Raw genomic sequence first — 13,531 nt, 5'->3', positions numbered from 1 at the left:
CATTTTACATCTGAAAGGGGCCCCTGAGAGTAAGATGTCTGCTCCCATTTTTCACTTATGAGAGAAAAGTTTGTGTCACTTTGTCCTGTGTCCAAGGTTGCAGGGCTGGTTAATAATGGCTGGAATGGGCCCCAGCCGGTTTGGCTCAGTAGATAGAGCGTCGGCCTGCGGACTGAAGGGTCCGGGGTTTGGTTCCGGTCAAGGGCACATGCCTGGGTTGTGGGCTCGATCCCCAGTAGGGGGTGTGCAGGAGGCAGCCGATCAATGATTCTCTCTCATCATTGATATTTCTCTCTCCCTGAAATCAATAAAAATATTAAAAAATAATAATGGCTGGAACGGGAACATCCCTCTGTTCCCTCTCAACCATTCTTCTGCACTCAGTCCAATGTTCTCTGGAAACTTCTCTCACATGGCAAAAAGCCTAAGAGTTAGAATTACGTTGGTAAGGGGGGGAGTAATTTAAATGAGAACACAAAGCCCACCTTCCTATGGCATGACTCAACCTGTTTTTGACATTTTTATCCTAATAGCCCCACCCTGCTCCCCATGAAATTCCAACCCCCCCCATTCTGTGCACTTGTTTATCTATTGGGGGCACTCTGGTGGACCACAAGCCACCAGACATTTATTTTGCCACTTCGGGAGGAGAGCACCCCAGTGACAACAACAGGGATGATTCCTGACACCAAGCCCCCTGCCAGGAAAACAGAAATGGCAGCCAGCAGCGTCGGGTATAAAAAGACAGTTTATTCTGAAGTTCGTGGTGGAAGACCCGCAGGCACAGAGGGGGGAGGGCCCTCCCTGCCCCGCAGGCCCCGCTGCCTCCCCGGCCTGGCCGGGGCCGAGGGGGAAGCTGGCGGAGACCTGGGAGGGGACACAGTGGTTCTGGTGTTTGGTTGTGGTTTTGTATTTAAAAAGAGCTACATTCGACTGGATGGTTTTCCTTCAAGGCCCGTGTCCCCAAGGATCCGAGAGCTCGACCCGGTGGTATCCAGGACCAGGCTGAGGTTGTGTTAATTGCACTTGTATGGCATTGGGAGACGGGGCCCCTCTTCTGTGGATGCCCCAGACGCCTAGAGGACCTCAGAGGTGGGTGTGGTTGGGTGGGAAGGGCTGCCATGGGAAAGGCCACTGTTGTGCCCTGAGGGCAGGACTGAGATGCAGGGAGCCTGGCACTGAGGCAGCACGTGACTTCCTGAGGTCACTTCCATGCCTGGCCGTATGCCCCAGTGTTCTTTGGGGAGACAGTGCTGGGACGCTGGTCGCCTGGCCACACCAAGGGCTTCATATAAAGTGGGCGGGCACCCGAAGAAAGGCCAAGTTCAGACCCCAAATCCAGGACAGGTTCTGGGGAAGGGTCACTGGGCTACTCACAATGGAGGGATATTTGTCTAGACGGGAGGGGAGCTCACTGTTTATAGATAAAAAGCCGCTTTCCCTTAATATCTACCTCAAGGTGGTTGTCAGTGCGACTGTATAAAAACCTCAATCTTTGCCCCAGCTGGAGTTGCTCAATGGTTAGAGTGTTGACCCACGGACCCAAGAGTTGTAGGTTTGATCCCCAGCCCTGTTAGGGGTGTGTGCGGGAGGCAACCAATCGATGTGTCTCTCTCACGTTGATGTTTCTCTCTGTCTCTCCCCCTCCCTCCCTTTCACTCTCTCTAAAAAAATCAATGGGAAAAATATCCTCGGGTGAGTATTAACAAAAATATAAAAATAAACAGAAGCTTGATCTTTTATGACATGTGAAAGGGCCCCAGGAAACCCTGACGGATGAGCCAAATGTTCTGGGGGCCCTGGAGGAACAGGGGACTGAGGAGCGGAGGAGGGGAGAGAGCCAGGGCCGCGTCGTACCGCTCATGACACGGACATGGGGCTCAGCAGGCATGCGAGGGAACTGAGGCTTGAAGCCCAGCAGAGGCGGGTTCCTGTTTGCTGACTGAGCCTGCGCAGTCTGTCCTCTCCTGGCCGAGCATACTAGGGGCATTACGGGAAAGGCCTGCGAAGGGCAAGCAGAGTTCCAGCCTCCAGGCAGATCCAAGTGCTTTAGAGATAAAGTGGATTTTCCCAGTTGCTCACAGCATACAGAATCACAGAGTTCAAGTTCAAGCTCCCCCCGTGGGGCTCTGGGAGGCTGGGCCCGTGGTGCATGGACCCACAGCTGCTGTCATCTCAGAATCAGAGAGGGGACTTGACCCCGGCGTCCAGTGCAGCATTGGGGGCACAGAGGTCACCACCTGACAACTGTGGGGGTCACCGAGCTGCCAGGGCGGAAACAGTGCATGTTCCGGGAAGGTGGCCCTCAAGCCGAGTGTCCCTGGCACTGCGTCGGTGACAGCGGGGCCCAGGGGCTCTCAGTGGCACATCCGTGCGGTCATTTCTTTCTGTTAAGAACAAGCAGGACATCGGGGACTGACACAGAGGTGACGGGAATCACACACACACAGAAGCAGGGGGTGCGGCCTCAGGAGACTCATGGGCCTGACTTAAGGTCAAACCTCACAGAAAAGGGATCAGACTGCGGCGCGCCGAGGGCTGGGGTGGGAGCTCTGCGAAGGGCTCGAGAGGCCACCTGCCAGCCCTGGAGGCCAGATGGTGTCTGGCTGCTCACCTCTGCCCTGTTGCTGAGAGCAGCAGGAGTAGTAAGTGAACGGCTGAGTGTGCCAATAAAACGATTCACAAAACCCGGTTTACTGGCCCCAGGGTCCCCCTCCCTGGTCCCCTCAGCCCCTGCCCCACTCACCAGTGGCTCCAGCTCCTTGGTGTCTATGAGCCCGAACTCCTTGACGAAGTAGTAGAAGTGCTTGTAGCAGGTGTTGACGTGCGCCTCGGAGCCCATCTGCGCGATGCGGTCGAAGTGGTGGATGTAGACGTGCACGAACACGCGGAAGAGCCTGGACAGTATCTTCTTCACCACCTGCAAGAAGTTCTTGGGGAACGGCGTGCCTGTGAACAGAGAGGGCCAGGGCACTCAGGAAGCAGCCTCGGGCCCAGGCTTGGCGCTGACACCACACTGCCCCTGGACCGCGGCGCGAACAGCCTGTGAACTAGAGGCTCGGGAGGCGGGCTCCTGCCCGAGCTCACACAGCGCACGTCCGGTTTCCTCTGAAGTCGGGTGTTGACTGGGTGGGAGGCGTCTGTCCCCAGGAAGGAGCCCCTTTCTGCAGGATCCTCGGCTTCCTGATCCCCACCCTGGTCTTCTCACCTCCAGCTCCAGGGAGCCCACCGAATGCCACGAGAAACCCACGGTTCTCCTGCGTGACTACGCCCAGGGAACGGAGGACAGGCCTAGAGGTGCAGCCCATCCTCCGGGGTCCGACAGCAGCCGCTCCGGCCCCGCTGGTCCGGCCCTCACTGGGATGTGCTGGGTGCCACACACTCCTTTTGCCTTTGCCTAGCTCCTTTCCCAGAACCCGTAACCAACATTTTATTCCCCGCCCACATGTGCAAACTGTGGATCTGCTATGTGCACTTTGGGATCTGGCCATGTGTAGGTGTGTATTTCTAGTAACATTTCTTTTTCTTTTTTTTCTTTTTTAAGAAGTCGGAAGTGTTCCCTCTTTCTTTATATATGTGTATACATAGTTAAATACAGAGGAAGTTTAAAGAAACAGGCTACAATCTAAATAGAAACAATATACCCAATTTTGCACAAGAAATATGTAACTATTTCTAAGAGAGAGCTGATCAAATGTTCACAATGTTATTTCTCTGTGAAAGGATTTTTGAATAGTTTTCTTTTCATCTATCTAGTTGTTTATTTCTCAAATTTTCTATAATAAATCTGTATTATGTTAAAAATCAGGAAATAGAGACTGCTTTGTAGCAACTTGTGAGTTTTGAGCATCACCTTCAGCTTGAAATCTTTGCAGACGGGTTCTAGGAGGAACTTCAGGCTGTGACTAGACTTGCAATGGATTCACCAGCAAAGCTTAATAACCCCCTCCACTGGGTCATTTTCTCAGATGTCCGATGAAAGCTATTCACTGACACTCAAGCTGTCTCAGAAGCACTAGCAAAAAACCTTAGTAAGTTGACTCTCAACCATAGTATCCAATTCTGTTCCCTTCCACGAAAACATTCACCCCAACAGCAGGACAGAGAAGAAGAAATGCCCGAGTATGTAGTGGGGGTGAGTTATGGCCTGGTCTACAGTAGGAGACGTGGAGTGAGGACAATGGCAAGTCTTAAAAGAGACCTCAAAGGACTGTTTCCAACATGGCTGAGGAGGAGGAATGAGGCAATTCAAAACCGCAAGAAGAATAGGTTCGTGGTGGCATCCTGTCCAGGGTCTTCTTAACGCCAGTTGGTCCTTTCTGCTTAATGATTTCTGCAAGACATCTTGATGCTTTCACAAGCCATCTATCCAGGAACCTACTTCATCACCTGCCTTTTCCTCTGTCAAGTTCCCATCCTCTTCTGCTTCCTGATGCTTATCCAGTTTAGCAATCAATTCTTTCACTGGATTGAAGACGCCATTGGTCTGCTGGTCACAGACGTAGCAGCGTGGGGTCGTGCGGAAATGCTGCAGTGCACAGCTCTCGCAGAAATAATGCCTGCACTTGGTGACGACTGGGTTTTGGAAGTATTTTTCTTAACAGAATGGGACAACCCCTAAAAACATATTTTTTTTTGACCTCTGATATTTTCCACTTGATAACTCTTTCTCTCCATCTTAAGTAGTTTTTAAAAAATCCTCACCCAAGGATGTTTTTATTGGTTTTTCAGAGAGAGAGAGGAAGGAAAAGAGAGAGAGGGAGAGAGAGAGAAAGAGAGAGAGAAACATCACTATGAGAGAGAAACAATGGCTGCTGCCTCCAGCACACACCCTGACCAGGGGTAGAACCCACAACCTTTTGGTGCACAGGACGACATGTTAACCAAGCCCACCGGCCAAGATTTAACTATGTTTTTCTTTCTTTCTTTCTTTCTTTCTTTCTTTCTTTCTTTCTTTCTTTCTTTCTTTCTTTCTTTCTTTCTTTCTTTCTTTCTTTTTTAATATATTTTATTGATTTTTTACAGAGAGGAAGGGAGAGAGACAGAGAGTCAGAAACATCGATGAGAGAGAAACATCGATCAGCTGCCTCCTGCACATCTCCTACTGGGGATGTGCCCGCAAGCCAGGCACATGCCCCCGACCGGAATCGAACCCGGGACCTTTCAGTCCACAGGCCGACGCTCCATCCACTGAGCCAAACCGGTTTCGGCTTAACTATGTTTTTATAATATAATTTCATGTACTTGTCAGAGCTTAATTGAATCCATACACCATGTTGCAATTTCTTCTCCTGTTATTGTATTTAATTTCTTTACTTTAAAAAACTGTGGCCGAAGCCGGTTTGGCTCGGTGGATAGAGCGTCGGCCTGCAGACTGAAGGGTCCCAGGTTCGATTCCGGTCAAGGGCATGTACCTGGGTTGCGGGCACATCCCCAGTGGGAGATGTGCAGGAGGCGGCTGATTGATGTTTCTCTCTCATTGATGTTTCTGGCTCTCTATCTCTCTCCCTTCCTCTCTGTAAAAAATCAATAAAATATATTAAAAAAAAAAAAACAAGAAAAAAAAAAACTGTGGTAAAGTGCACCCACCTTGAGCTTCTCTATCCGAGTCACTCTAGGCGACAGTTTGGTGCCTTAGGCACATTCATGCTGCTGTGCATGGGGCACCATGGGCTCCTCCGCTCCTGCCTGTTTACCCCACCAAGACTTTAGGTCCCCTTCGTCCCACAGGCAAGACAGAAGCCACATGTTCATGAGGTCCAACCAGTGCTACCAGGGAGGTGGCCTGGGACCAGGACTGACAGACTGGCCCATCCTTTTTGTTTTTTAAATTGATTTGAGAGAGAGAAACACATAGATTTGTTATTCCACTTATCTATGCATTCATTGGTTGCTTCTTGTATGTGCCTCAACCGGAGATTGAATCTGCAACCTTGGTGTAGCGGGATGATGCTCTAACCCACTAAGCAAGGGCTAGATCAGCCCATCCTCAAAGAGAGGGGCTCAGGTGAGGACACAGATGTGGCTAACCGTGGGAAAGCTGCGGTGCACCAGACACACACTCTCAGGAGATGGGACCTCTCAGGAGATGGGACGTAATAAGCTGGACAGCACTTGGTCATTGGGCCTATGGTGGCTGAGTAATGGCCCAGTGAAGTCCAGGTGAGTGCAGGCTATCCATGTGCCAGAAGGCTCAAGATACAGTGTCCGCAGCAAAACTGGGACCTGACGCTCTGACATGGGGAGCCAACCAGCTGCTCACCACAGCGGAAGGTCTGAGATGTGTCCATTTAAAAGGCAATTGGGAAAGAACAGGCTCTCTGTACATGGAAGGACCAGCCTGGCTCTGTTCACTCCTCTGACTCTGGGGCCAGATGACCTCCTCCATGTGGGACTGATGGTTCTTGTATTGGAGAGGGGGTATCAGGAGTCAGCAAGGGTGATGCTGGGAAGGGGAGTGATTAGGAGCAGCTCATCCTAGGAGAAGGGCTTAGAAATGTAATCTCCAGGCCTGGCCAGAGTGGCTCGGTCGGTTGAGCATCATCCTGTGCACCTAAAGGTTGCTGGTTTGATTCCCAGACAGGACACAGGCCTGGGTTTTAGGTTTTTGATCCCCAGTTGGAGCAGTAAGGAAGGCAATTGATCAATGTCTCTCTCTCCTCCCTTCCTCTCTCTAAAACATGTCCTCAGGGAAGAATAAAAAAGAAAGAAAAAAAGAAAGGTAATCTCCAGGACTGCATAGCCTAAGCATGCAATGGTATTCTCGTGCAGGGGTTGAAATTTGGCCCACTGCCTGCTTTTGTAATAAAGTCTTATTAGAATACAGGCCCATCTGTTTGTTTACACAGTATCTATGACAGCTTTGGGTTACATGGCAGGTCTGAGTAGTTGAGACAGAGACCTTCTGGGTCATAAAGCTGGAAGAAAGATATACTGTGTGGTCCTTTTTTTTTTTGTTCCATAGAATTTTATGGTTTTATTAACACAAACTAGAGGCCTGGTGCACAAAATTTGGCCTGAACCCTCTAGCAGTCCAGGAACCCTCGGGGGATGTCCGACTGCCAGCGTAGGCCCACTGGCAGGCCTAAACTGGCTGTCAGACATCCTTAGCACAGCTGCGGAGGCACGAGAGGCTCCCACCACCACCACTGCGCTTACCAGCTGTGAGCCTGGCTTCTGGCTGAGTGGTGCTCCCCCTGTGAGAGGGCACTGATGGCCAGTGGGCAGCTCCTGCATTGAGCATCTGCCCCCTGGTTATCAGTACGCTTCATAGCGACCTGTTGTTCCACCGTTCGGTTGATTTGCATATTAGCCTTTTATTATATAGGATACATTCTGTCTATTCATTTTCTTCACTGGCACTGGGATTGGTGACTAATGGCCAGCTGGGCTGCTCTTTCCACAATGGCTTGTGGTTCTTTGAGGAGACACTGTGAGCATCTCAGCACAGGAAGATTTGTTGCACATCAGCAGCACTTCAAGTTCCTTGACACTGTGGACCAGAAACTTCTAAAAGCCACTGGGCAGCATATGCTGTGTTTTCTTGCTGCTCCCATAACCAATGTTGGGCATCAAGATCTGGCCTTACATCTTCTGTGCACTCCATAGTCAATGCCTCTGGGTGTCCACCAGTTATACTTAATTTTGACATATCGGTCTAACTGGTGCTGGATGAACTTCTTGGTCCTCATTTAAAAAACATGTCTATTTTTATTGATTTCAGAGAGGAAGGGAGAGGGAGAGAGAGGTAGAAACATCAATAATGAGAAAGAATCACTGACAGGCTGCTTCCTGCAAACCCCCTACTGGGGATTAAGCTTGCAACCTGGGCATGTGCCCTGACCGGGAATTGAACTGTGACCTCCTGGTTCATAGCTCAATGCTCGATCATTGAGCCACACTGGCTGGGCCTTGGTCCTCTTTTTGACAATCCTGGATTTCACTAGGGGTCTGAGGGAAGCCATGATGCCAAGCAGGAGATGGCTGCTACCTCTGCAAGCAGTGCCAATGAAGAGCTACTGTGTGGTCCTTTACAGGAGAAGTGTGCCACCTAATCTAACATTAAAGAGCGTAAGCTGGTGGCTTGGGGTGGGTGTACAGGTGTCAATGGCACAGGTGTGGGACATGGGGATGAAATTTGGACCCCGTCCTTTCTTGGCTCAGCCATAAATCTAACCCCAGGGAGCACCCGGCAGACTGGTTCTCAGAAGCACCACAGACAGGAAGCAGACACGCTGCTGTCCGTGTGAAGCATTTTATTCCATTGGCTTGACTAGGGGTCAGAACAGGCTGAGGGCCTGGGTTTGCAAACAGGGCAGGAAGATGTGGCCTGGGACAGAGAGGCTCCCAAGGAAAGCAGCGGTGCACCCAGACCCCGTGATGTGGCAGAGGCTAGAGCCAAACAGGGTAGGGCTGCCAAGTTCATTTTCTCTCCATTGGTCATCAGTTTCCTCTCTGGTAAAATTGCTAGAATTACCATTCCATAGGCAAGGAACTGACTAGAGGACTCAGGGTCTAAGTTCTAGGATGAGGACTCCTTGAGGAGCTGTCAGGACTTTAGGGGGACCCAGGAGGCTGTGAGTCAGAACAGCGAGCATGTGCAGACACGGACTCCAGGGCGGGTGGGGGCACCTGTGAATCCCTATTTTGGGAAAGCGTCTATTCTGAGTCAGTCTTTTCTCAGATGGGCCTCTGAGAGCCCTCTGCCAGTGGCAGGCCCGTTCCCTGTACAGAGGGTGAGGGAGGTCCAGAGGGGTGAGAAACTTGACCAGGGGTAGACCCCGTCTGCGACCAAGAGCTGGTTCCCCGCAAACTGTCTTCCATGGTGCTGTGTTGATGCCAATGGTGACAGTGCGAAGGGCCTCTGTGTGGGTCTCCTAGGACTGCTGTAACAAATTATCACCAACTTAGTGCTTAAAATCACTCCTCTGTGCTCCCTCATAGTCCTGGAGGCCAGAAGCCTCACGGCAGTTTCATGGAGCTGATGTCAGGTGTGGGCAGGGTTGCTTCCTTCTGGAAGGTCCAGGGAGGATCTATTTCCTGCCTTTTCTGGAAGCTGCTGACATTCCTGGGCTTATGATCACATCTTCCTTCTCCTGTTGTCACATCACCTTCTCTTCTGTGTGTCAAATGTCCCTCTGCCTTCCTTTCACAGGGACCTTCTGATGAAATTAGGGCCCATCTGGATAATCCAGAACAATCTCCCATCTCAAGAACCTTAACATGAAGCAAACCGTGGCCGATCCACAGACTGGAGTGGTACTCAGCCATGAGAAGGAGGGAAGCTCTGACACTCGCTGCAGCGCGGGCGAGCAATGAACACATGGTGCTCAGTGAGAAGCCAGACACAAAGGCCACACCGGGTGAGTCCATGTATGTGAAAGCCCAGAACAGGCACATCCACAGGGACAGGAAGTGGACTGGTGGTTACTGGGCTGGGAGAGAGGGGTGCTGTGGGGATACTGAAATGTTCTGGAATTAGAAGGCATGGCTGCACAACCCTGTGAATATACTAAACGGCACTGAACTTACACTTTAAATGGGTGGATTTCACGGTTTGTGAATTCTATCTCAGTCAACTGTTATTACAAACACCCCGCCTCCCCCCCTCCCCTCAGGCCACCCCCCCTCCCCCCAGGCCACCCAACTCACCAACGTTGGTGGGAAAGATGTCCTCGTTGTTGATCTGCACCTCGATCCAGTCCATGAGCAGGTCCATGTACCGTGGGGCCGACAGCGCTGTGGGCTTGCGGAACTTGTGCTCGTCCTGCCAGCGGTACTCGTATTTGGGGCCCCCCGACATGATGGGGCACGACTGCTCCGTGCAGCCATCGCTGATGGTGCCGTAGATGAGGTTGACGCGATTGAAGAAGTCCACCACGTGCACTGCCACCCAGTCGTTGAGCTCTTCACCGCTGGGCAGCTGCACGGCCAGCTTCAGGTCCAGCCCCGCGTTCAGCGAGGCCTGTGCCTTCTTGTGCAGCTCGAACCGCTGGGTGCCGGGCTCAAACTTGCGCTTGGGGCGGAAGGTCTTGTCCTTGTTGAAGACCTGCTTCAGGAAGGGGTTGGACATCGTGGTCCTCACTGCACACTCCTGGTGTCGGCCACCGGCCCAGAGGCAGCTGGAAATTCACTGGCACCCAGGTCTTCCCTGAGATCTGAAATGCAGACAGAAAGAATGATCACCTGTTCCTGGAAACCCTGTTCCAGAAGCAAGAGTGGGCCACACCAGGACTTGTGGTTTTGAGTTTTACCAAAAGGGTGCCAGCTCCTCAGTAAAGCGAAGTGCCCCAAGGTGTGTCCCGACTGCCTCAGAGCAGGAGAGGCCGAGTCAGTACCTCTGAGAACCCAGACAGGCAGCATCCTACTCCCGCCCAGCACCCGGCGGCTCCTATAAAGTGGGAGAGGGTGTGCTAAAGCCTGCAGGGGCTCAGGGTGACCGCAGTGGGCTCGGTGGTAGCCTCTGTACAGAGATGTCCACATCCCCAGGACCTGTGATTGGGACCTTGTTTGGATTGTCTGGGTGGGCCCTAGATGACGAGTGCCCTGACAGGAGGAAACACACAGAACACAGGGAGAAGTCCATGTGACAGGGAGGCAGAGATGGGGTGACGTGTCTACAGGCCAAGGGACAGCAGGGGTCACCGACACTGCCAGAGCCAGGAGAGGAGCCTGGAACTATCACTCCCTCTGGCCTGAGACCACCAGCCCACTCGGGATGACACCCTCCCAGGCTGCGAGGGAATACATTCCTGTTGCTCTCTGTGTCTAAATCTCATTAGATTAGGGCCCACCTCAATCCAGTGGGAACTCATTTTATCATCTTGATGATATCTGCAAAGACCCCACTTCCAACAGGTGGACATGAATTTGGGGGAACACTATTCACCCCAGAATACCATCTGAGAAGGGTGGACCAGCTTGTCTGGGACTTGTCTGCGCCTACATGCGAACATGCCATGTTCTGGGGGTCAAGGCCTTGATGTGGGGGCTGTAGCCGGCGTCCCCTGCCATGAGGCTTCAATCTCCTACCCAGTCCACCTTCTCCCGTCTTTGCTGTTTCCTCCTCTGCTATGTGGGGAGAGTAACAAGGTCCACTCAGAGGTGAGAGGACGAAATGAACATGAAGCCAAAGGCCCTGCATCACCCCAATATGACCATCCCTCCCTCTGCCATGAGGATGGCGCCAGCCAACCTGCAGCCTCCTTGTCTCATCTGCAGGCCGGGGGCCCCTCCTGGGAGTGAGCATGTGGAGGAAACACGGAGGGCGGGAGCCCGTAGGGCTGGCGGGGTGGGGTCTTTAGGGAGTTAACCAGAGAGAGGTAATAAATCATCATTTATAATGTTAGAGTAAACGCCCCCCTTTTCTTTGCTTGAATTGAGGTGTGAACAAGAAAGCGGCAACAGAGTAGAACTGAGAAGCTTGGGGGCCCTATGGCAGGCCTGGCAAGCTCAGTGACCAAGAGCAGCCATAGAAGATGATCTGATCGATCCCCTCCCCAGGCAGGTTGTGGCGGGTGGTCACATCCCAGGCCTAAGGTTTCCTCAGCAAAGGTCAGTCTTTACGTTAAGTGAGCCTGCCCACTGTTCTTGTGCATCTAGGTGAACACCTTTGAAATGTCGGAGCAATCTCTCTTCCCAGACCCCTAGGAGGGTAACCACCCCCACCAGCAAGTATATTCCTCAGTGTTATCTGGTTGCCCACATACCATCCCTATTCACTGTAAAGGCTGTTAACTATCCTGCACCCTTCAATGTAAAAGAAGTACATGTTTCTTTCATTTTACTTTACCTAATCCTAGGATTTCCCACTCAGCTTTCTCCTTAATCTCCCACCAACGATTTCATGTAACCTTTCTTATTGTCCTCCTCTGATTCCAAATGCATAAAAAGAACTGCAGCCCTAGCCAGTTTGGCTCAGTGGATAGAGTGTCGGCCTGCGGACTGAAAGGTCCCGGGTTCGATTCTGGCCAAGGGCACATGCCCGGGCTGCGGGCTTGGTCCCCAGTGGGGGCCATGCAGAAGGCAGCCAATCAATGACTTTCTCATCATTGATGTTTCTATCTCTCCCTCCTTCTCCCTTCCTCTCTTAAATCAATAAAGAAATATATTTTTTAAAAAATTTAAAAAAAAGAACTGCAAACTGCCATTCTCTGGAGCATTGCTCAATCCCTTGAAAACTAACTTCCAGACATGTCCTCGGTTTGGCTCAAAAAACCTCTGAAAAATTCTTACAAGATCCTTCTATAGGTCTGGATGTTCTTTTGTGGGAGTTCATTTCTGTGACATGTGGCCAGCTGCACTGGTCCAGTGGCCCACCCTCACGACTCAGCACACCACGTAGCAAATGACCACAAACTAAGGGGATTGGACCTCACCTCCTCTACAGGGATGCTGCTCAACCTCAAGGACCCAGGACAGCCCCAACGGAGTATGATCCATGGAGCTTGCACTGCCAAGGCCAGGCTCAGCCAAAGGCAAGTGCACGTCCACTCTGAACACAGCACCCAGCTCAGGGCAGCAGGGTGCAGGCCAAAGTCAAGTCTAGTCCTTCCCGGGCCCAGAGAGTGAGCCGGCACATACGCACTGTGTCCCTGGGGCCAAGGTGACGTGACTCAGATGACAAGATGGCTTAAGGGTGAGGATTTCAGAAAATTTACAGAGAGCTGAGTCACGGCTCAGGCCACATCCTGGAGCCCAGAGAGAGCCTCCTTCAGGCTTGGCCCTGCCCATCTCTGGGCCCAGGAAGAGTCTCTGAGGGCAGAGGACTCCTGGGCCTTGGTCTTCAAGAGATTTCTCCAGAACCACCGCCAACTCCAGTCTCTGCCATTGCAGGGGTCCGAGGGGACAGGCAGATCTGCCAGCACCACCCTTACGTACTCTATGCACTCAACGAAGACTTCATGGCAGAAGGCCAGGCTCTATCTTCCAAAAGCCTTCAGTTTAATACCAGATACTAGATATATAATAAAAAACGCCTAAACCAGTATTCTCACCTGGGTCATCCTGCCCCTAGAGGACCCTGGGCAATGTCTGGGCACATCTGTGGTTGTCACAACTGGGGGTTATCACAAGTGGATGGGGGATGGCTCCCACATTAGAAGATACTGACTCAGTACTAACTAGCTATTAAGTCAGTGTTTCAGGCCATGCAGCTGGTAGAAGGAGGAGCCTGAGCTCGAACCCTGAACCATGCGGGTGAAGTTGTGGTTCTTTCTGCTGGGCCCCATGTCTCCTAACTCACCACTTATCCATTATTCCAGCTTCCACTTGTTTTATCCCAAATCCAGTGCCAGGCACCCCCGAGGCTGGTCTCTCCCGCACCCGAAACCTCTAAAATGCCAGCACAGAGTGCAGACCAGCACCCTTCCCTGGTTTAGGTGAGCGGGCACAGCCCTGGGGGTACAGGGCCTGGAGGGTGGGAAGGTGGTGCCTCTAATAGGGGAAATGGGCAACCACAACATCCACCTGCCCACCCCTCTCCTACCGTAGGGCAGGACGGGGCCCAGTCTCAGACGCCTCCAGGAAGCTC

The 13,531-nt window shown here is 52.0% G+C and overlaps 1 protein-coding gene across 1 annotated transcript; it reads right to left on the bottom strand.

Moving 5' to 3' along the window:
* Positions 1–730: 730 nt before the first annotated feature.
* MOB3A (MOB kinase activator 3A) lies at positions 731–10,072 on the bottom strand. The gene is made up of 3 exons (XM_059697291.1): positions 9,652–10,072; positions 2,747–2,949; positions 731–2,387 (listed from the first exon to the last, which is right to left on the bottom strand). The coding sequence occupies exons 1-3, from the start codon at positions 10,070–10,072 to the stop codon at positions 2,358–2,360; spliced, it is 654 nt and encodes a 217-aa protein (XP_059553274.1). The 3' UTR covers positions 731–2,357.
* Between the last annotated feature and the right edge of the window lie 3,459 nt (positions 10,073–13,531).

This window comes from Myotis daubentonii, chromosome 5 (assembly GCF_963259705.1).
Source record: "Myotis daubentonii chromosome 5, mMyoDau2.1, whole genome shotgun sequence".
NCBI lineage: Eukaryota > Metazoa > Chordata > Mammalia > Chiroptera > Vespertilionidae > Myotis > Myotis daubentonii.
The sequence above is the reverse complement of the archived record's forward strand: the minus strand, read 5'-3'. Positions and strand labels throughout refer to the sequence as shown.